Consider the following 23686-nt stretch of genomic DNA (forward strand, 5'->3'; position numbering starts at 1 on the left):
AGATGCTTCTTGAAACACAGGGAAGATTCTTGGTAAGGCCCTGGACAGAACGAGGCTTTCTTCCCTTCCAGAGCTCTTGTCTTCTAGGAAGTGGTCTATGCTCCATCCCAACAGAGTGCTTCCTGTTTGTCCACGTGCCACAGGCCACATTCCTAGGAGCATCAAGTTCACTGCTCAGGAGCTGGCCCTTTATATGCAGGACACTTTCTCCTGGGGTCAGGACAGAATCACCGTAGGAGCCTTCAGTACTGACCCTCCATGACTCTATCCCAGAATCCCCAGAGGCCCCAGGGATAATCCTGCTAGTGGCTGTCATGCACCCCTGCATTCAGTGGCACCTCCGTGCATCTACAGTGAGGACAGAGAAGCTTGCACGGGTCCAGGTGGCCTATGAGCCGCACCATGACTTCTAGGAGTCTTGCCGTTTCCATTTGCCCGACACCGTGGTCACCCATGCTGTGTGGGAAAAGGATATTTCCAGGCTGCCTACAAAAGCCCAGGTAAACCCTCCCCTTGCAGCAGGAGTAAGGGCCTCTGAGGTACTAGGACAGGCAGAGGCTGGTAAGCCAAGAGTGCTTGCCTCTCTAGATGAATCCCAGGCCACCTGAGAGGCTTCAACCTGACCTTAGCTCATGGGGCCCTTCCCACTCCACTCCCAATATTGATAACACTGAAATGGCCACAAGTCCCCAGAAAAACTGAACCATGCACTAGAGAATCTTCCAGGGGGAGACTCTCAGGTCCTCAGGAGACGCCTTGAAAAAGAGGAAAAAAAGTGGGATTGGGGGCACCTGACTGGGAAGGAAGTACAGGTCATTCATCTTGGAACCTCACATGCAAGCTGCCTGTAGGAAGTTATTTCCTCTCAGAGAAGAAGAAACAATTACTCTAAATGCCAGCTGTCAGGTTCTGATTCTGAAGGGAGGATTGCACCACGTGGAGGAGAGCCAGGAGCACATGTGGCAGAAAAGGAGGGTAGAGCGACAGTGAGCGTAGGCAGGGGTAGCTGCCAAGATGGCCTCGCCCACTGAGTGTTGAGAGCAGGACAGGCATGTCACCTCATAGGTGACTTACTAACAGGTGTATACATGAGCCCCCCTTGTCCCCATGCAAGGGGTAGAACAAGGCATAGATCTGGCTCAAGCTGGTCAGCAAGGTACTGCTGAAGACAAAGGCAGAGGGCCAAGGGCAGCCCATACCCGACCAGATCCCTGCTACCCTGCTTGGCCCTCTGGTCTCAGACAAGTCGGAGTCTAGCCAGGAAGAACCAACAGTGTCCCACAGCGGCCCAGGTCAGGACCACCAAAGTACCTGTGTGCTCACCCACCCAGGACTCAGAGAATCCCTGAAGAACCCATGCTTACCCACTCTCCCTGCCTCGCTCTCCCTGACCACCTCCCACCTCCCACCTCCCGCTCTCTGCTGGCTCCTTCTCTTGGTCTGGCCTACTTGCTGGCTTGCTCTTCATCTACCGTAACAATAAACCAGGATGGGTGATAAACCGCAGAAATGAGTGTCTCGCATTTCTAGATTCTGGGTACCAGTGAACTGGGTACCAGGGGACTGGGTACCAGCACATTCATGCTACAGAGGGAGGGGTGGTCTCCCTGGGGCCTCTTTAATGAGAGTGAAGTTCCCCTTCACTCTCAGCTTGAGCAGATCCGAAATCACCCAGAAGACACACTGCTGGGCGTGTCTGTGAGGATGTTTCCAGGAAGTTTAACTGAGACGGGAAGGCATGCCCTGAATGTGGGCAGCACCATCCCACGGGTTGCGGTTCCTGACTGAGCAGAAAGCAGACTGTGAGCTAAGCAGTAGCATTCATCTCCATGCTTTCTGACTACATGTGCCATGCGACCAGCTGCCTCCCACTCCTGTCACCATGTCTCCCCATCGATGGTGACTTTCCAGCAACCGTGTCTGCACTTCCACGCCGTGAGCCCAAATATGTCTCTCCTTCCCTCACCCGCTTTTGTCAGGTGTTTACCACAGACACAAAACCAGAGCAAGAACTGACTCCTGATCCCATGAGAGGCCCTAACTACCTTCGCAAAGTCCTACCCCAAACAGCATCACACAAGGGGGTAGGCATTGACACAGGAGTCTGAGGGTACGTACACACTCGGAAACAATGCTCCCACCTCACCGTTTCTGTGCATGCCATTCCCTCTGTCCAGGAAACTGACTCCAGGCCTTTGTGAGGCTCAGAATAAGGAAGCAGGCCAACCCCAACTACTCCCACCTGGTCCCCCCACCACTGTTGAGTGGCCACTAGCAGGGGGCAACCTGTGGGCACACCCAGGGGAGGTGCAGAGCTAGCCACAGAGGGATGCAGCCCTTCCCAGGGGCAGGGGCTCTGTCCCTCACTACTAACCCTTATCCCCTTCTACAGAGCGAGCCACTCTGCAGGGAAGAGTGACCAGGATGCTAGTATTGCCTATGGTCTCTCACGTGTGGGACACAGATGGCCTGCCTCGTGGAGCCGGGCTGTTATCAAGTCCTGCAGGGGCACTGGCAGAGTGGCAGAGAGCAGCAAGCTTGGTATGACAGTGCTGCCAAGGATGGGGATAGCGTGCCCTGAGCCGATGAGAGTGGAGATGGGACCTTCCACCACCACGGCTTGGTCCCGTCACTGTTGGGGACATCCCTATCATCACTGGTAGGACTGTAACATGGGCTGTATAGGTCCATCATCCTGTGATGTTTTTGTCCCAAATGCCAGATGTGACCAGCAAGGTATTGCCCACCTATCGCTTTAGAATCTAGAAGACTGAGTATTGTGAGTTCAAGGCCATCCAAGGCTACATAGTGAGATTCTGTCTCAGAGACACCAACAAAATTTATACAAGCACCAGATCTCAGATCTCATGTTCCAAGAACATGTTTCCCAAATGTCTCAAATATCACACATATACATGCATGCACACTCACTCCCCCTTTCATACACACACACACACACACCACACAGTATATACACCTCACACACAACATACACACCACACACAGCATACACACCACACACACACACACACACACACACACACACACACACACGACGTCCGCTACAGTGAAAAACAAAAGGACATAGGAACGGGTGTTCATGTCATGCCCATCTGTCAAGGAACTAGGGAGATGGTGCAGCTGGTAACACAAGGGCCTGAGTTCAGATTACCAGAACCCAGGTATGCTGTCCATCCAGTTATCTGCTGGGAGGCAGAGACAGAAAGATCCCTGGGACTTTCTAGGCAGCCAGCCTAGCCTAATTTGTAAACCCCAAGCCAGAGAGAGAGAGAGAGAGAGAGAGAGAGAGAGAGAGAGAGAGACCCATCTCAAAGGAGGTGGATGGGCGACATTCCTAGGGGTGACACCAAGGTTGGCCTCTGACTTTACACACGTGCACACATGTGGTCACGGCCACACCCCACCCTACCTGCGCACTCACAAAAAAATCCGAGCTCCACTCATCCTTTGCGTCAATGCTAGCTTCTCCATAAATTAACTATAGCATCCTATCTGCCCTTGAACTTCTCGCTCATCTTGTCTCCCCGAGGGACAGAGTTCAACAAGTTAGAGATCTCAACCTTATCCAACCAAATACTCCAAGAGACAAGAGGCAGGATCCAGTGGACAGTCCAGCCCGGGAAGCAAACTGTGAGTTTAGCGTGGACCTCCCAGTGGATTCCTGAAGAGGGAGAGAGTCCGCCTGCAGACACAGCTCTGAAGTGGGAGGGAGTCCATCCGTGGACACAGCTCTGAAGGGGGAGGGAGTCCATCCGTGGACACAGCTCTGAAGGGGGAGGGAGTCTATCCGTGGACACAGCTATGAAGGGGGAGGGAGTCTATCTGTGGACACAGCTATGAAGGGGGAGGGAGTCCATGCATGGACACAGCTCTGAAGGTGGAGGGAGTCTATCCGTGGACACAGCTATGAAGTGGGAGGGAGTCTATCCATGGACACAGCTCTGAAGTGGGAGGGAGTCTATCCGTGGACATAGCTATGAAGGGAGAGGGAGTCCATCCATGGACACAGCTCTGAAGGGGGAGCAGTCCATCCGTGGACATAGCTATGAAGGGAGAGGGAGTCCATCCGTGGACACAGCTCTGAAGGGGGAGGGAGTCTATTCATGGATACAGCTATAAAGGGGAGGGAGTCCATCCGTGGACACAGCTCTGAAGGGGGAGCAATCCATCCGTGGACACAGCTCTGAAGGCAGAGGGAGTCCATCCGTGGACACAGCTCTGAAGGTGGAGGGAGTCCATCCGTGGACACAGCTCTGAAGGCGGAGGGAGTCCATCTGTGGACACAGCTCTGAACGGGGAGGGAGTCCATCTGTGGACCTAGCTGCAGACATGCCTGAGAGGCCAAGCTGTGCTCAGGGTCTGTGCTCTCCCAGGTCCAGCCCTCACACCCATCCCTGTCTGCACAGATCTCCCAGTGCTATCCCCACCATGCACGAGTAGCAGCTTCTGCTCCAGCCCAGAGGCACCAGCTGTGCTTAGTGCTGGAATTAGGTAACTCAATTAAGCTTTCTGTACATTGACTGCCTGACTTACTATGGTTAGAAAAGGAACATGCCATTTCTATGAAAGCCAAGTGGAACATTCCGGAGCCAGGGCCGGGAAGCTTCCAATGCTGCTGTGGGGTGGGTGTGGGGCTGAGTGTGAGGATGCGGTGTTATAAACACCCGGGAAAATCTGTGCAGACTGCTCAGTGCGTCCACGCCCTCGGGCCTCTTGTGGAAGATGCCTCAAGCCCATTCCCACGGGAGCTCCCATCTCGAACACTTCTGGATGTATGGCTGGGTAAAGCATCTGACAGGGACAGGCCTATGTCATTTCACGTCCTAAGCAACCTAGTGATAGATCTCCAAAGCTGGGAGCTGAGGAAGGGGCTCTACCCTGCAGCCATATGAGGCCGAGAGGGCCACACAAGGGCAATCAGGAAGTCTCTGTGGCTAAACTGAGTTGCAGTGGTAATGAGGGAGGGGGTTCTCAAAGAAGAAGAGGCACCAATGGTCCAGTTGTCCAGGGTGCTATGATTACAGATCAAGGTTGGACCTTTAGTGGGTCCCATGGCAGGTGAAAGACAAAGACGCCAGCCAGGAGACATTTGCCCTCTCAGGATGTGTGGGGTTTCTAGAAGATTCTCAAGCACATGGCTCTGAAATGGAAGGTGCTGCTTGCAGCTATGAGACACCACACACCTTCCCTTGTCTCTCCGAGCCTCCACTTTCTTGGCTGTGACCACTGAATGATAACATTTACACCTGAGTGAAATCAGAAAGTACATGTGGCTTCAATAAGCGCCAGCGTGAGAGTAATGCCTAGTATGACCACAGCGTCATGCATACAGGTTTAAGTTCCAAGGCCCAGGAGAGCAGGACTTTGCTAAATTCAAGACCAACAGCTACCCCGGGCCTGCCAAGCTCCAGCAAGTTAAGGGACCTCACCTGGGTTCACTCCATCCAGGACTTACAGGCAGGTGGCCTCCAAACACCTCCCGCCTGCCCTGGGGTTTGGGAATCAAGCTTTAGAGATGAAAGGCAATGGGTGGAATTCTATAGCTGTTTTGCCAGATGCACTATGTCATCCTTTAGATACGCAATTCAAACAATAGTTGGTGACTTTCTACAGGGCTCGGGGCATGGACACTGTACAAGATGCTGAACCAAGGCTCCGAGCCTCTCCTCTGCTCAGATGTGTTCAGGCTCTGAGCGCCATGCACAGGCAGGCTCTCCCTCTCTGCAGACAGTCTTCCTCACTCAGAGGGATACAGCTTTACACCTGCTCTTATGCTCTTATGCTCCAGCTAAATTCTCCCCACTGAGGCTCCTTAGTCTTTGCTTCGCTTCCTCCATCCAAGAACAGAACAGGTCAGACCCTCCCAGCTCACACTGCTCCCGCTGACCTGGGCTGGCCTTGCCTTCCCAGTCTGCACCACTGACCCCTCCTTTCAGACTACTGCCACCCTATCTCCTGCATACACATGCATACACACATACACACACAACATGCATACACACATACCATGCACACACATGTACACATTTACACATACATAATATGCATTCACACATATACACATGCACCACATACACAATACACACATGCATACACATATGTACACATAATATACATGCACACATGCATGCACACATGCGCACACATGCACATATACACATACATATTAATACACATGCATACGCTCGTGCACACACATTCATACACACACACAAGCATAAACACACATGTAAGCTAGAGGATGGCTACATGGAAATCATATAAGTCAGGGACCAGGGAGGAATGTGCCAAGGTCAAGTTCTGCATGGAGATGAAGGAGGTGGACTCCATAAGTACCAGGTTCTACTCTTGTCTCTACCCAGCTGCTGACTGACTATATGCAATCTTCCTCACATTCTTACATAAACCACACAGGAACTGGACATCACACAGGAACTGGACATCACACAAGACTGGACATCACACAGGAACTAGACGCCATAATGCACAATGTCCCTGTTACTAAGCCAGTACACTGGCCACACAGGGCTTATGAGAGGTGAAGCTCCTTAAGTCACAGGAAACATTTGCCCTCTCAGGATGTGTGGGGTTTCTAGAAGATTCTCAAGCACATGGCTCTGAAATGGAAGGTGCTGCTTGCAGCTTTGGGGCCACTGTGACCCCTGAGAGCACCTCACTCTGCCTAACCATAGTCTTTCTTCTTCCTACTGATGGGTCCCTGCTGTCAAGTCTGCTGTTTGTCCAAGAATTCTTTATTAGCCCACTAATTCATTGTTTGGAAGTCCCTTGAATGCCTCCATCCTACCTACAAATTCAAAATCCACAGGGGTGATATACTTCCAACAGGAAGTTGTGTGCACCCTTCCAAGGAGAGCCTCGTGTGCTGTGGTCCATGCTGGGGACACTGTGCCTTCCCTGCTAAAGCCTGATCAGTAACCAGGACCCTAAGGGCTCCTTGGCACAGCATCAGGTCAAGCTTGGGACCCCGGGGGCATTGGATCCCGGAGAACTGTCCCTACTCCTACTTCCACCACTGAAGGACATCTCAGCCACCCATCACTCCCTGTTTTATCCAAACAGAAGCACACGTCTCCTCACATGGCAAACCTGATCTCTCTTCTTTCTCAGGAAAATCAACATGCCTTTCCTGGGACTGAATTTTGAAAGGCAGCCAGATGCATGGTTTCCAAGAGATAGACAATTTAGTATCTTGACCACCTGGAGCGGTTCTGGTCCCTGCAGGAGTGTGAGCAGCCAGCACCCCAACCCATCATCAAAGTAATGACACTAGACCAGAATGTATGCTGGAGAGGGAGTCAGCCCGCCAGCCGAGTGAGGAAATGAGAAATCTAAGCAATGTCAGACAGGCCTGGACTGCCCCATCTCTGATTCAGCTGCCCGCATAGCTTCATTTCACTTGGAGAGAACTCCCAGCTATGTCAAATGCCGGCGCCCCCACAAGGCACCTAAGTTTTCTGTCCCCCTAGGTAACGCCCCCCAACCTTGTTGTCTTTTCCTACATTCTCATCTGGCTCAGGCCACATTATGGCTGCAGAGATCGGGGCACTCCAGGCCTGTCTGACATTGCTTAGATTTTCAGCAATGTGGCTGCCTCATGCTCTTGTAAATGACCCCAGCTAACTCACTCACTAAATTAGACTTGGGTGGAACAATTTCTTCGGCCTGTCATCTGTGCCATACCTGGGGTAAATTGGTGCTTGTCTCCTCAGGAAATGTCACATGGTAGTCTCCCACAGCCCCACTTCACATGCATCCTGACATCTGCTAATCTGCTACCTCCCTCCTCACGGCAGTACGGACACACACACACACACACACACACACACACACACACACACACCCCTCCCAGGAGCATGTCTGTTAGGACCCTTTGAGTAACCAGTCATGCTGCTTGTTATACAATGGTGTGCCAGCTGCAGGCACCTACTGAGAGTGCCAAGTCCCCAGCAGAAGACAGAGAGAACAAAATTCAGCTAGTACGCCCAGACTGAGGGCGTTACAGGGGGCTGGAACAAGGGGATGGAGAGAGACAGAGTGGAGTCATGTCAACTGGGAGGCAGTCAAAATACATCTCTCTGGGGTGAGAGGAAGGGGGGCAGTCAAAATACATCTCTCTGGGGTGAGAGGAAGGCTTGGCAGTGAAGAGCACTGGCTGCTCTTCCAGAGGACCTGGGTTCAATTCCCAGCACTCACATGGCTTCCAGGACAAATCAACGTGACAGTTCACGACTGTTTGTAACTCCAGTTCCAGGGGCTCTGACACCACCATACAGACAAATGTGCACAATCAATCAATCAATCAATCAATCAATAAAATGTCTTTTTAAAAAGATATTTTCTGGGGCAGTGACTTTAAGCTGACCAGAGCAGCATGTGTATGCCTGGAGCCCCTGTAAGCTGTCACTAAGGGAACCCTCTCAGCAGTGACCCTTGAGCAGGACAGGCACAGACTTCACTACTTGACCATAGACCTTCCTGTTCATTAAAGTCAGTCCTGGGCATCACAGCTGTCTCTGACGCCCACCGTAACTCTCCCCGCAGGTTAATCTTTACCCCTTGAGCCTTCTGCAGGCAACTGGTCCACCTAGTTTGTTAGATGCAGTGGCTCACTGCTCTCTCTGTGAGCACATCTGTTCCTGCGGCCCCCTGGCACCTACTGCGTTAAGCGGAAGTTTCTGTAGTTCACCATGACTGCCATTCAGATGCAAGGGGCATCTGAAGCGGTTGGGCAACCCAGGCCCATGCTCCTGCATCTTCCCCTTCTCTGCACTGTGAGTATTACCTTCTAGCTGGCAGCTATGGGTCCACTGAGGGTGCCAACCTCCAGACGGAGGACAACTCTGTTGGGGTGGCATTCAGTACTTGGTGGCACAGTGAGGCCTATTGCAGGATTGTCACCTGTGACTTGTACTCATTTCTCAGTGAGAGGCAAAACAGTGCTGTGGGATGCTGGGACATTATTAAGGGCATAGGTATGATATCCCACACCACGCTGCCCTGAGAGCAGAGTCCCAGACTTGCAGACACTGGTAGACCAACTAAAGTACAGGGATGTGATGTTGCCTAGCTTATTAATATAGCCTGTATCTGATTATGGATTTTAGACACAGGGCATGATCAACCGGCTGAACGTGGGTGCATACAGAGCTCCTGAAGTCGCAGCATCAGCGGCTACTTGGTGGTTAGGAGTTGGGCACTGAGGTCAGAGATCTTCCTGAGATGCTGTGGACATGACCTCTGCATCCTTTCTTCCTCTACGGAGTATGAAAGGCACTCTCCGCACTGGGCTGTGGTCAGAGCTAAGGCCACTGGCACCATGCCAGTCTGTGATAGGACTGCTGTGAACCCAGGCTCAGCTACCAAGCACCAGCAGCACTGAGATCCTGGCAGGACCCAGATCATGTCCTGCTGGCCTAGTACAGACAGTGTGCCATATCTCAAATGCCTGGGGGAGGCTGTCTCCAGCATGTTCTGTTGCTAGATCTTAATGTGCACTGAGGTGAAAGCCCCAAGCCTGACTGTCACACTGTGTCCTCTTCACAGAGCATAAGGACAGTTGTGGGGGGGCGAGCCACCTTCCAACAACGTTTTATTCCCATAGGACATTTAACTGAAGAAGGGGCAGTGGAGAGGACAAACGAGAAGCCAGTGCATCTGCCCATCTGTTCTCAGCATCTGGGATGCAGGTGAGTTCATATGTGTTAGCACAGACTGCCCTGGCTCTTCAAACCACTGGCAGACTGCCATGCAGCGGTGAGCCAGGGAGGTCGACAGCCTGGCTAGGCTGGGCACTGTTATTTATTCCCCTATGACAATTTCCATGTTCACACAGCACTGCTCCACATCACATTTAAAGATGCATTATGTAAGTGTCCTGTAAAGTGGACAGGAGGATCCCTTTGTTGTTCAGTAATGTTTGTGTGCACTGCCCTCAGGGTGCCTGCTCCACACTCTGCACATGCCTTTAGGGCCCTCTCCCCCCCCCCCCGCCATCCGTGATCTTGTGGGGCTCACCTTAGTATCAGACAATTAGTTCCCATTTGTATCTGACTCCTCCGTTTTTTCTTATTTTTTTCCTTTTTTAAAACATGACTGGTTTTTTTTTTTTGCTTGTTTGTTTGCTTGCTTTAAATATTCTTAACACTTGGCATTACCATTTTAAAACATTTTTTTATACAATCTCTAAAAAAGAAAAATTCCAAGCCTCAGCTGTGGCTCCAAACTATCATTGTTGCCTTATCTGAACTGTGAGGTTCTTGAAGCCAACCTTCTCCCCATGCTGGGAGAGAAATCATGCTGACATTTCCATCCAATCCAAAGAGGCCATGTCACTGTTGCCAAGGGACGCCTGGGGCAGGGCTATAAGAGGGAAACCTTAGCCTAGAGGAGACCGGACAACTGAGTGTCCAGAACACAGACAGAGCCCCCCCAAAAAAGTAGCTGTTGCTATTGAAAATTTCAAATCTCAAAATAGACTTTGAAACTGTACGTCAAACTATGTCCGTAGCAATAAACCAAAGCAAAAGGAACATGTATGTATCAGGAGCTTAAACACAGCACACGCTTCACGTGACACACACATTTGTCACAGGCCGCTGGGCACTTTGCTCTGAGCTTCATGGGTGGGCCAAGCAATAGAGGTTAACTCAATTAATTACAAAATGTACATTCTCCCTAAAATAGCAACAAGCCAAGTAGAAGCAGCGTGCTTTGGTGCTGAAAAGCACTCAGAGGACTCTCTCCAGGGCGTCTTAGAGAGGTCACTACATAACGTAAGACAGCAGAGACACTGGGGGGCAAGGCTGCTATGGTACAGATCCTGGGGAGACGGCTCAACGGGCAAAGCATACTCCAAACAAGCATGAACCTGGAATCCTCAGAGCCAGCATAAAGCCAGACTTGGTACACATCAGTAATTCCAGCACTTGAGTGAGACGGGAATCACAGAAAGCTCAAGGCCAGGTAGCCTGGCGTGAATGGCCATCAACAACAGGAGCCCCTAAGTCAAACAAGGTGGGGAACACCTGAGCTTGTCCTCAGACACCACGCTTGGACTGCGGCACGTGCTTCTCATGTGCATGTACACACGCAGAGACACACTGTCTCTGTCTCTCTCCTCCCTCCCCCTCCCCCGCTGCCCACTTAGGAGATGAAAGGAGGTTCTGGAGACCTGCACTTCACAGACCTCCTCTGAGAACAAGATATGAGAATTGGAAAGCATTGGAACAACTGCCCGCCGATGTTCCCTGCCATGTAATTCCGGAGACAGCACTGGGCTGGCCCTGGGAAGGGATGGGTGGCTGGAGGGTTCGGCGCACACCCCACACAAAGGGGATAACACGAAGCTGCTGAGCTCGGAGGAACCTTGCTTCTTGTCTCCTCCAGACTGATGGCACAGACCCCATTGCTGGCCCATACCCTCTCCTGAGAGTCCAGTTGCTTCCAGTGGGGGCGGAGTTGAGTTTATGCTTGCTAACACAACTGGCCAGGGCTTTACACCAAGGATAGGTTATCTTGAGTTACCTGTTGCCTGTAGCTTGGTGGTATATGTTCATGGTATATGTTCATTTTCCTCATATGAAAACTGGAGTTATGCAGAGAAGCCACCCGGACACCTGGGCAAGCCTCCAAGGGGATTGTGAGTGCACAGCTCCAAACAAGCGAGAGGGTCTGGAGCAGCAGCTTATGGCCATGACTGCCTCCAAGGCCGATGCTCACAGGATTGGATTTAAAGTGCTCATGGTGAACTGGGCTCATACACATTCAAAGTCAGGGCAGGAGAGAGACTCGAAGCAAAGACACTCTGAAGTCTGTTAACAGTGTGACCTCTGCCTATGGGGTGGATGAGCACACTTCAGACAGGACTGGCTTTTGAGCAACTAGAAGCAGCAGGTGTTTTTCTTGTTAAGTCGAGAAGATTGCATATTTCCAAAGCCCTGTGTCCACAGACACAAGAGTTCACACCACGCCCGACCTCCTCTGCAGTCTCCGCAGAACATGTGGAGCGTCACACATCCTCCTAAAACGTTGTAGAGTTCAAGGCGAACAGGCGCAGGAGAAGTGACTGACTGGTGGTGCCTGCGAGCCTGGTGCTGTTTGCCTTGAGACCCTGCGTTCTCTGTGGGCCCAGCGGTAGCAATCTGTTCTGGATGTGGCCGAACACAGTGTACAGAGCAAAGCTGGGATCATTTAACCGCTGTGCTAATGCGCTAAGTGCCAACCCCTGAGGAGGCTATTGAGCTTCATCAGCCTCTCACTCAGCCCCAGAACAAAGGCCTCCCCCAGGGAGCCTGAAGAAGAAGCTATGCAATGCATCACTCAAGAGGCGCCTGTCCAGAGTCTTGGCCCAAACAAGCCACCAACTAACTCGTCCAGGCACAAGGCTGTCATCTGCTCCATAGCGAGGCTCTAAGACCACATGGGCTGTTAGCACCTGTGACCCCGTTTATTCAGACCAGGAGGCCTGCTGGTGGCTTCTAGAGCTGGTGCCTATGATGAGCAACCCCTGAGGATGCCTGGCCTTAGCAGTAGCCATTCTCAGTCAGTATCTCCTGCCAGGAATGTGATCTTGTTTCTCTTGAGTGACCCTGAATCTTTAAAAAAAAAAAAGCTACCAGCCCCACTGTCTCCACTTTCTAAAGTGGGGGGAACCCTTGGCCACAGCTGTGATGGGACACTGCCATCTAAACCCAACTTCCTGAGGCCAAGCTCGTTTCTGAATATTTTCACAAAGTATCTCCCCATCTCTAACCTTTGGGGGGGATCTCTGCCCCCTATGGGTGCAGACATCTGTGCACCAGGCACAGTGTCTTTGGTCAGGACTCCGAGCACACTCCACATTGAAGCCAAAACCCATAGGAGACAGTGCCAAGCAATGGTTAAGCTAAAGCACCCCTTGATGCCTTACGGTCTGGAAGGCTTCACAGGGGGCTGGCTGGGCACTGTGTCTGTCCGATTAGTACGCCTCCTTCTCCTCCCACAGCACCCTGGCGGGACACCGCAACCACTCCCCAAAGCGTGATAAACAAGAAGTGAGGGCCTCTCTCCATCGCTGTGTAGCTGCAAGGATGGCCGAGACAGGAGCAGATAAACAACCCGCAGCTTGTGGTCAGTACTTGAAAGCGACAACCAGCACACGCTTGTGACTCCAGTGCTGGGGAGACCGAGGCAGGAGGGTCTGGCGATAAAGGCTGACCCAAGCTACACTATGGGACCCTGTCAGTGGTGTCTTTCTATTTAATGTTCTTGAGAGTGTGTGTGGACAGGACCAAGGGGGCACACGGGCCTTTGCATGCGATTCCCAGGACGCTTCTGCCCATGCGAAACCAGGACTTTGCCCGCTCACCCACATACATGTGAAGAGCAAGCTAGCAACCCTGCAGGAAGGGACGGGCATCATCGCAGACATTCACCCCATAGAGGGGACCCCAACTTCACAGTGGGACCCAGACCAGGCATGCTGGGTATACATGCGTGGAAGACAAGGATCCCTTCACTCAGAGAAGCCCCACAGCACACAGAAGATAAAAATTTTAAGATTTGGAAATAGAAAAAAAAAAAAACACCCACCACTAAGGAAACCCCGACACTCCTGGGAATACCACAGATGATGTGTTGCTATGGCAACCAGAAGCTGAATTATTCAGCAGTAGAATGTGGAAGGTCCTAAGATGGCACACAGGCAGAGGGCTAATTAGACTGTTTCTGCAGGGAGATACGGGGACACCAGAGGCCACCTCTAACCTCCAGGGGAGACTCACCGCCTCCTGCTCTCTGAATCTAATTCTGGGACGCTTTTCGGTCCTCAGATGTAGTGGCAAGCAATGGAGGAACTACTACACTTGATCCCAGAGTCTAAAATTAGTTCCTGGTTCTGTGAACCAAGGGGAATCCGGTCCTAGAAATTCCCAAACCGAGTAGCTCCGCACCTTCCAGGCCCACCCTTTGCAGCTAAGCTGCTTGCAGCTTCTCTGTAGCCCAACTCCCACAGCCCCTCCTGAGGTGCTGAGTGGCACTATTGACCGCAGGTGGCAGGTGATCCAAATCCTGCCCTTCACAGTCCACAGCCCCGCCCTCCACAGCCCCGCCCTCCACAGCCCCGCCCTCCAATCCCCACCCTCCACATCCCTGCCCTCCACAGCCCCGCCCTCCACAGCTCCACCCTCCACATCCCTGCCCTCCACAGCTCCACCCTCCACAGCCCCGCCCTCCACAGCTCCACCCTCCACAGCTCCACCCTCCACATCCCTGCCCTCCACAGCCCCGCCCTTTACAGCTCCACCCTCCACAGCCCCGCCCTCCACAGCTCCACCCTCCACATCCCTGCCCTCCACAGCCCCGCTCTTCACAGCTCCACCCTCCACAGCCCCGCCCTCCACAGCTCCACCCTCCACAGCTCCAACCTCCACAGCCCCGCCCTCCAAAACCCTGCCCTCTATGAATACTCTGAAGCCCCCACCTTCTGTAGTCCAAGGCCAAGCAGTTCTCCTCTGACCTGACGCACAGCACAGTCTGTCTTCACCCTGGGTGAGTGACTACCTGGTTGTTGAGCAACCATCACCTGGTGGCCTTCAGGGACTGTAGGCCATCACTTATGGGCCATAGACAAGACTTTGAGGCAAGAGGAGAGAGCTTGGCCCCAACGGTTACTGAGTGTAGGAATTGTTAGTACACCCCTCATCCTGTAGCACATAGAATGAGGTGCACATTCTGTCCCCCAAAGTGTGACACTGTATTTAGACATTAATGTCAGCACAGCTTCTCCCAACAGACTCGGAGGATCTAGCAAAGTAGGACCCGTGTTCTTAGAGGAAGATGATTGGATGGAAGCTCTGAGGGGCAGTCTGTAGCCAGCCCTGCCGCAGAAACCATGTCCTCAGCCATTTGGTTCACGCCCTCCCTCCTTCACACATCTCCCCGGACTCACGCAGACCACTGGCTCACCATGCAGTGAGTTGGTGATGTCTGAGAAAATTTCGATCACGACAGGAAGAGACCAGGGATGCTGCTGAGCCACAGGCAAACAGGCAACCCCAACAGACAGCTATCTGTCCCAGCGCAGCCTGAACGACCTGCGCGGACCCTTCACCATCTGTGCGAGGGCCGGGAGGCCTCTGCATGGGTCTGCACGTGGCACTTACTTGGAGAGCTTCATTTCTATCTGTTGTCGGATCTCCTGCCTCTCCTCATCGGTCCTCCTGGGGAAGATGTTCCGATCCTCTAGCTCCTGTTTGCTCGGCCGGTTCCTCAGCTTCACCGCCAGCAGCTCCTTTTTGCATTTCCTTGGCAAAGTTCCTGTGAGACCCACCGGGATGAGAAACATATCTCAGAGGACCGGCTTCATACCGCCTTCAGGGGTTGCAGTCAGGAGCGTGGACCGGGGGCCAGGCGGGGAAAGTGGGAGTCCACACATGCTACCTGTGCTGCTTTCCAGGGGCTCAGTGGGCAGTGTAGGGGTGCACGATACCACACAGTCACACGCTCCACAGTAGGGATTATCCAGGAACTAGACACTTGAACAGTCATGTTCCATATTGTCTTTCGACGCCATCTGCGCCGGGCCATGGATTACAGAGTAACTCTACCTGCGGTGACTGTAACTGGCTGCCGTCTCACCCAAGCACCTTCCACTGTCTAACCACATACAAGTACTTTCAGTACCAAGAGCATGACACCCAGAAGCTCCTCTGCCTCCCCACTGCCCTGCTGATGCTGCCTATAGATGACCTCTCTCTGGACGTGTGACACCACTGGATCAGAGTCTCTGCCATGACTCCAGCCGCCTGTCTTTCTTCCTTTGACTGACATTTGTTAACTTCCCGTCATCTGTCTCCTCCACTAGATTTTGGTTCAATGGCAGCCACTCTTCCCAGAGAGAAGTGCACACCAGAGGCAGTCAGTGAAGAATTCTGCCTGTGAATGAATCACCAGTTTGGTCTTGAGTCTTCCTGGCTGAATTGCATCTTACATGTGTATCCACACCATAAACATCACTGAAGAAATAAGAAAGGAAACAGCCTGAGACAGAGCCAGCCCCCACAGAAACACAAAACAAGCAAACATATAGAATATGATCCTTTAAGAGGAATTTGGGAGATAAAACACAAAGCCAGAATTCTGCTGAGGCCTGAGTTTCTAATGGAAAGTTGTTCATCATATGCCTTAGAGAGAAAGAAAACAGCGTTGCAAGTTGTTTGGGCATGGGTTGCAGTCTGAGTCTGCTTTACTGGCTTTGACAATGATGGCGTCCTGAGTCTGTGGGTTCACGGTCTTAAGAAGCCACATATAGTTTCAGTTGGTGGTTCTGCCCATAAAGGATGCAAAAGCTTCCTTCTGTGACTTCATGAACTTAAGACATCGCAAGGATCTAGGGAGGAGTTCCTCATGACCCTCGGGGCTGCTCCCGGTAAAGGAAAGAAAGCCATTCTCTGTGCCCTGCAGTGTGTTCAACCATAGGAGTCCACTGACAGTGTGGCAGCCTCATGTTTTAGGGAGGCGTGTCTTGAAGTCACTGTGACTGCCTTAGGGTCATCATGACAAACGTGATCGGAATTGTTCTGAACTAAGAGATCCCTCGCTGGTATCTCTGACCAGAAGTAGAAATTTTCCCAGTATGAGATCTTTGTGAATTAGAAAGAAGTTCTCGTCTGTGTATTCCCGGTCTTGAGGATCACCACAGGACACACAGTGGGGCCACAGAAAGAAGTTCTGGGCCACCTTCACCAAGGACTAAGCTGGAGGCCATTAGAGTTTGCTATTTATTACTCAAGCCACCACAACAACAAAAGAGAAGGACTTCTCGTGGATTTGAGTGTTCCTTCTGCCTGATGGAACTGGTCATCAGCAACACATGTCTGGAGATTAGACTGTTTACTAAAGAGCAGACAGGAAGTAAAGGCTGAGAAACAAGACAGGACTCCCTGCCCCTACAGCTCCAAGGACTCAGGACCACACCTATATCTTTCTAGCCTTTGATCCTTGATCTAAAAACCTGATTTTTGGGAGCCATCTTCCAGGTCTTAAAACAAATCAGAGAAGTAACGGGGGACAGACAGGACTCTCCCCATGTTCTATGGAACAGTTCTGTAGTCGGTTTGTAGATGGGACTCTCTCTCACACACTCCTAGCCGTTTGTTTCCTAGAGATAACCTCTAACCCAGACGGTGCCTCAAGAAGAATCTGAGGGTCTTAGGCGGGCGTGTGACAGAGGACACGGAGGGGAAGTGCCTGACTGACAGCCTTAGCTCTCCCTCGGCTTCCTAGCTCACGGGTGGAGCCGACCTCTGCAGTGTTAACCCCCTGCTACCGAACTCTCCAAATAAAGCAGTTTACAATTTCAATTCTTGCCTCTGCTTAATGGTTTTAGACATCATGGTCTCTGATATGACAGCTACATAAGTACATAAAAGAAGGCTTCGCTCCAGTGAGGAAGGAAGGGAGGAGGCTGTGACTGGACACCTGTTAAGTCATGGTACATCTTCCCATCTACGCCCCTCTATAACCACTCAGAATGGCAGAGACTTGTGTACTGAGTAGTTTTCTTTCTTTTTTTTTTTTGTTCATTTCTGTTTTTTGTTTGTTTTTGTTTTTCAAGACAGAGTTTCTCTGCAGCTTTGAAACTATCCTGGAACTAGCTCTTGTAGACCAGGCTGGCCTTGAACTCACAGAGATCCATCTGTTCTGCCTCCCAAATACTGGAATTAAAGGCATGCACCACCACCGTCCAGCAATGTACTAGGTAGTTTTCTGCACACATGACACAAGCTAGAGTCATCAGAGAGAAGGGAGCCTCAGTTGAGAAAATGCCTCCTAAAGATAGGGCTTTAGGCAAGCTTCTAGGGCACTTTCTTAATTAGTGATCAATGGGGGAGGGCCCAGAACGTTGTGGGTGGTGCCATCCCTGGGCTGGTGGTCCTGGGTTCTATAAGAAAGCAGGCTAAACAAGCCATGAGGAGCAAGTCAGTAAGCAGCACTCCTTCCCAGCCTCTGCATCACCTCCTGCCTCCATGACCCTGTCCTGTGTGAGTTCCTGTCCTGACTTCCTCAGTGATGAACATTGACATAGAAGTGTAAGTCAAGTAAACCCTTTCCTCCCAACTTGCCTTTTGGTCTTTCATTGTAGTAACAGAAACCCTACGATAACATGTTACCGAAACAGAAAACATTTGTAACATCAACAAGGAAAAAGAGAAATACATTATAATGGAGATACATGAACATGGAGTCAATTTTGTAAATATTCATAATTTCATTACAAATTGAGGGTGAAAGCAAGGCAAGAATCATTTTACTCACTCATTTTGGTTTTATTGACTGTGTGTTTGTTCTGGCATAAATACAGTTTCCTGGTGTAAAGTAGACAAGGGCCTAAGGAGAATGTGTCTGAGCAGTTTTGATAAAGATGCTGGGGAAAATTTATCCTCCATAAAACAAGGAAACCTGGCTTCATTCACAGATTTCCAGAACTGGCTTTTTTAAAACTCTTGGGATTGACCTAAATATTTCATCCCTATAGATTCATTTATTCAAGAAATGTGGGTTGAAAGTTAGGGTGTTGAGAAGGAAGAAGGGGTGCTGGTTTCTTCCTGGGTACCAGAGTGGGCCATCCAGCTGCTGACTGCACAGGGCCACTCCCCACGCGTACTGCACGCTGCGTGAGACTTTGCACACTCCCCAAGTCCTGGCCTCCGTAGCCTCCAGGAGCCACACGAGAGAGGAGCTGATGGGTTACAGTCTCTGCTTCCGCCACCCTGATGTCACAGGGACACAGAACCCTCAGCTGCCACCTGCTCTGTCCTTCCAGGCCACTGAAGCACCCTGTGCCCTCCTAACCCTGTGTCACCCCGGCCACTCCGTACACACACACACTTGTTCATACAGGTGTGCTCAGGACCCAGACCTTTCCCTGGCTATCCCCTCAATTTCTCCATGTCTTCCCCTGGCCCCTGGATGCTAAGCACTAACTGTGGAGGGCTCAGTATTTCCGTACCCAGACCTGACTTCATCCTACCATTCAAGCCTGCCACATCGGCTTCTACACCTGTGCCTGCACCTGTACCTGTGTGTATAAAAGGTATGTTCACCTTGGCACAGAAGTGAGCAGTGGCCCCCTGCCAGAGCACAGAGAAATGAGTGACAGGCCAAAAGGGAAACCCAGGGATGCCCCAGCACCCACCCTCCTCACCCGGACGCCACGGGTCCTAGGGTGCCTCTTGCTTACCTGTCTCCCGCCTAGCACCTATAGACAATGACAGGGAGGGAAAGACACAGGACAAGAGCAGGTGCAGTGGCCTCAAGTGCACTCAGATGCAGCAGGTGTGCTCGGCCGTGCCTCCTCCCCACAGAGCTTTCTGTGCTGTCTAAAGACCCTGAAGCATGTTGCCCCAGTGGAGAACTATGAGTCGAGTGAGCTCAGCAGGGATGGGGGCTCTGCTTGCTTGTTCTGCTCCGTTTGAACTTGGACAACGTCTGCAGGGTCCTGCTGCACAGAATAAGACAAATAAGCCCTGCAGGGTAGGTGCCTCCATATCCAGAATGCAAGTGAGGACACAGCAGGAGTTCAAATCCAGCCTGGGCTGCATCCTGAATTCCAGGCCAGCCTGGGCTACATATGGCACTGCCAATAAAGAATAGAAAAGAGAAAGGAGACCGTGAGAGCTTCAATATCTGCTTCTGGCAAATGTGTATGGGCTGGGTTCTTCTTTTACCCAAAAAACAAAGCATAGTAGGCACCAGATGCTGAAAAGAAGCAACCATGGAGGGAAAGCTGGAGAGGTGAGCATTGAATGAGGCACTTGCTAGGAGTTCAGCAGATGCCTTGGGATGGATTCTGGGCTGTGGCTTACAGGGACCCAGGAAGAAACTGTCAGAGTTGAGAAGATGAAGCAAAGAGCCCAAGGGGCCCACAGCTGGCGTTTGTGGGTCACACAGCTGGAAAGTCAATCATTAACCCCAGGATGCAGAATCCCTTACACCTTGGGCTGGCATCTACCTACGAATGAGGGCCATGGAAGCACTACCTGGTGCTGAAGGCACTGGAAGATGTATGGCTGTGCCCTGTGCCCACCAGTCATGCTGGAATGTGCTGTGATTGTCCAGACACTGGCAAGGGTGTACAGATGGTCCTGGTCTTCGGAACAAGCAGTGATCAGCCGGAGGGAGCTTAGTGCAGCTTCTGTCTAAGAAATTGTAAAAGCCACACCAGGATGCGTGAGGCCGTTTCCAAGTAACCAAGCTGCTTCCCAGAATAAAACTCAGCAGATATTTATAGGACTGGAAGAGCATCCGACAACCAAGAAATAGACTCACGATGTGTGTCAGCCAACCCAAACTCCCCACACCTACAGAAAAGCGGGAAGGGCTCGGCCAAGCTCCAGCGGCACAAAGGAAATGTGTGGAGCCATCCCCGACAGTGATGTCACCTCAATGGTCTTGAGAGACAGGCACGCCGCAGCCAGCGTAATGAAGGGATCCACAGTCACCCAGAAGTGACATATTGAGAAGACACTCACTGAAGACGACTCAGGCAATTCCAGCTCAACGCATGCCAAAAATACCTCTGAGGATAAAGGCAAACACTGCTTCAGGAATCAGAGAGCGACAACAGTCAATGACTAGAAGTTCCTTAGGCAGCAGGGAAAGAACTGACTTCAGGTGGAAACCTGAAATCCAAACAAGGAAAGAGGAGTAGGGGGCTGTCACCTGCCAGGTGCAGATGTAGTCTTATTTAATTTTCTTTAAAGAAAACTGGCTTTTAAAAGTTGTTTAATTATGTGCATGTGTGTGTATAGTTCTCTTTGAAGGCCAGAAGATACTGGATCCCCTGGAGCTTGAGTTAAAGGCAGGTGTGAGCTGCCCAACACAGTTGCTGGGAACTGAACTCAGGTCCTTTGAAAGGGCAGAATATGTTCCTAGCTGCTGAGCCGTTCCTCCAGCCCAAGAAAACGGAATTTATCAATCAGAGCAGTGGAGAACAGAAAGAGAAAAGGACACAACTACTGTAAGGTGACCGCCCCAAAGTGAAGAGGGCATACATAATCAGACTTCAGGGTATGGCTCAGTGGGCAGACTGCCCGCCCAGCAAACAAGAAGCCCACAGTTCAATCCCCAGCACTGTGTAAGAGCCAGGCAAAGTGGCAGCCACGTTAGAGAAGCAGAAGTGAGAGAATCCGGAGTTCAAGGTCATCCTCAGCTATAGAGTCCTTTTGAGGTCCGCCATGCTAGACAAGTACAGGCCTCAAAAACAAATAAGGCTGGGAGATGGCTCAGCATTAAAGCCTGGCTGCTCTTGCAGAGGACCCAGGTTTGAGTCCCAGCACCCTCATGGAAGCTCATAACCACCTGTAACTCCAGTCCTAGGGAATCTAACCTCCCTGGGCTCCTTCATATATGTGGTGCACATGCATACATGCAGACACACATACAAACAAAATAGTTAAAAAGAGAGCACATACCCACACAGTGAATTTAGATGTGATAGCCAAGCGTATTCCTGTAACTATTCTGAACACTCAATACAGAAAGGAACGTGAGTGAAAAGCAGGACAAAAGTCTCTGCTACCACAAAACACCCACTGCAAAAGAGGAGGGCAGGGTGACCCTAGTCTCATCCTGGTCAGAGAAGCCGAAGGAGGGCATTCGCGGGCAGGGAGCGTTTCAGAGCAAACGCCTTGGTCAACAGGAAGGGTGACTCCATTGTCATAAAGAGGCCACTCTGCACGTAGGTCACAAAGAACCTAAATATGGTGGGTGTTTCTTCAGAGCTCCTGAACCTGTAACCAAAAGCCTGAGACAACAGGCAGAGAGGACACTGCCACAGCCGGGTCTCAGAGCTCTCTCCTACACCATTTACCTAAGCAGTCAACAGAAACCTGGGCAGTAAGGCAGACTTGCACACACCTCCAACACCACAGGCTGATACAAGATCCATGTGCAGATCACCATCAGGGAGCATGCATTCCCTCCAAGGACACGGGCCCCCCGTACCAGGACACATACCCTGCTCTGGGCCATGAAACAAGTCGATAGATTTCAAAGACCTCAATTCATATAAAGCATGTCCTCAGACTAGAGTGGAACAAAATTGGAAATCAATAACAAAAAAAGATCTCTTCAAAAATAACCAGACTAAATTAAAATATATATTTAACTTCCGAGAAACCCAAAGTTCCAAGAAGAACTTACAACAGAAACCCAGAGGATGTTGAAGCAAATGGAATATACCAGAATGATGCTAAGGGGATGCTCAGAGCATTGAGTGTCCTTATTAAAACAATTAGCCTTAGAGCATACCTCAATAACCTGGAAAAAGAACAGGGCAAACCAAGGAGACGGACATAAAGTGACACGGAAGTACAGAGCGTAAACTAACTAAAAATAAATCCACTGAAATGAAATAGTCAATGGAACAACTGGCAAAACTCTAGCCACACTGGTTCAAAAGGAGAAGCAGAAGGGCAGGGAGGTGGGCATTATAGATCACATATCATCCACGTTAAACAATACAGGACATTAAACAATACAGGAGGACACCTTCAGTGGCTTTATGCTAGTAAATTGGCCATTGAGATGACATAAACTTGTGCTGGCTAGTGTTTATGTAAACTTCTATGTCCACTTCCCAGGGTCATCTGGGAAGAAGAGATCTTAATTGAGAAAATGCCTCCCTAAAGGACTGGCCTGCAGTCAAGTCTATAGGGCATTTTCTTGCTGGATGTTTGATGTGGGAGGGCCCATAGCACTGCGAGCAGTGCCAACCCTGGGCTGGTAGTCCTGGGTGCTGGCAGAAGGCAGACTGAGCAAGTCATGAGGAGCAAGCAGTAAGCAGTGTTCCATCATGCCCGGTCATGCATGCCCCCTGTTGCAGCTCCCGCCCTGAGTTCCTGTCCTGGCTGTCCTGGATGATGGGTTCTAATCTGTAAGACACAGGAAACCCCATTCTCCCCAGGTTGCTTTCGGTCATGGTGTTTTATCACAGTAATAGAAAGGTAGCTAAAAACATAATTTCTAGAATCATATAGATTACCAAAGATCAGCTGAACAATCACAATGGCTCAGGATGTATCGATTAAATAAGATTAACTTTTTAGATGTCTTATGAGCTGTGTCCTCCTGGTGTCTTTGACCACTCTGGCTCCTACAGTTCTTCCTCCCCTTCTTCCACGGGCTTTTCTGAGTTCCACGGGCCCTGATGAAGATCTCCAGTTTGGGCTCTCTCTCCACCTAACGTTTGGCTGTGGGTCTCTTCATCTGCTCCCATGAGTGGCCAATGAAGTCTCTCTGATGATCACTGGGCTAGGCACTGATCTACGACTATAGCAATTAGGAATCATTTTATTGATTTTTTTCCCCTATACTAGGTCTCTGGGGTATCCAGCCTCCAGTTCCTAGTCATCCTGGTAGTGTCAGCATGGGCTTCCCCTTGTGGAGAGGTCCTCGAATTAGGCTAGTCATTGGTTGGTCACTTTTACAAGTTCTGTCTGAGCAGGACTCATAGGTGCTCACAGAGACTGAAGCAGCATTGTGGAGCCTTCATGGGTCTGAGCTATGTCCTCTGCATATATGTTATGATTGTTAGTTTGGAGTTTTGGAGACTCCTAACAATGGGAGTGGGGGTGTCTCTGACTCTTTCACCTGCTTAAAAATG

At 50.9% G+C, this 23686-nt stretch overlaps 1 protein-coding gene across 5 annotated transcripts in view; it reads right to left on the reverse strand.

The window, feature by feature from the left end:
* The window catches only part of Phactr3 (phosphatase and actin regulator 3), a 212352-nt gene that overhangs the window by 18415 nt on the left and 170251 nt on the right, over positions 1-23686 (reverse strand). For all 5 annotated transcript variants that reach the window (XM_087910920.1, XM_087910919.1, XM_087910918.1 and 2 more), the window contains exon 8: positions 15183-15336. In XM_087910920.1, the coding sequence (XP_087767046.1) occupies positions 15183-15336 (154 nt within the window). The remainder of the gene's footprint in view (positions 1-15182; positions 15337-23686) is intronic.

Source organism: Myodes glareolus, chromosome 10 (genome assembly GCF_982192425.1).
Source record: "Myodes glareolus chromosome 10, mMyoGla1.1, whole genome shotgun sequence".
NCBI lineage: Eukaryota > Metazoa > Chordata > Mammalia > Rodentia > Cricetidae > Myodes > Myodes glareolus.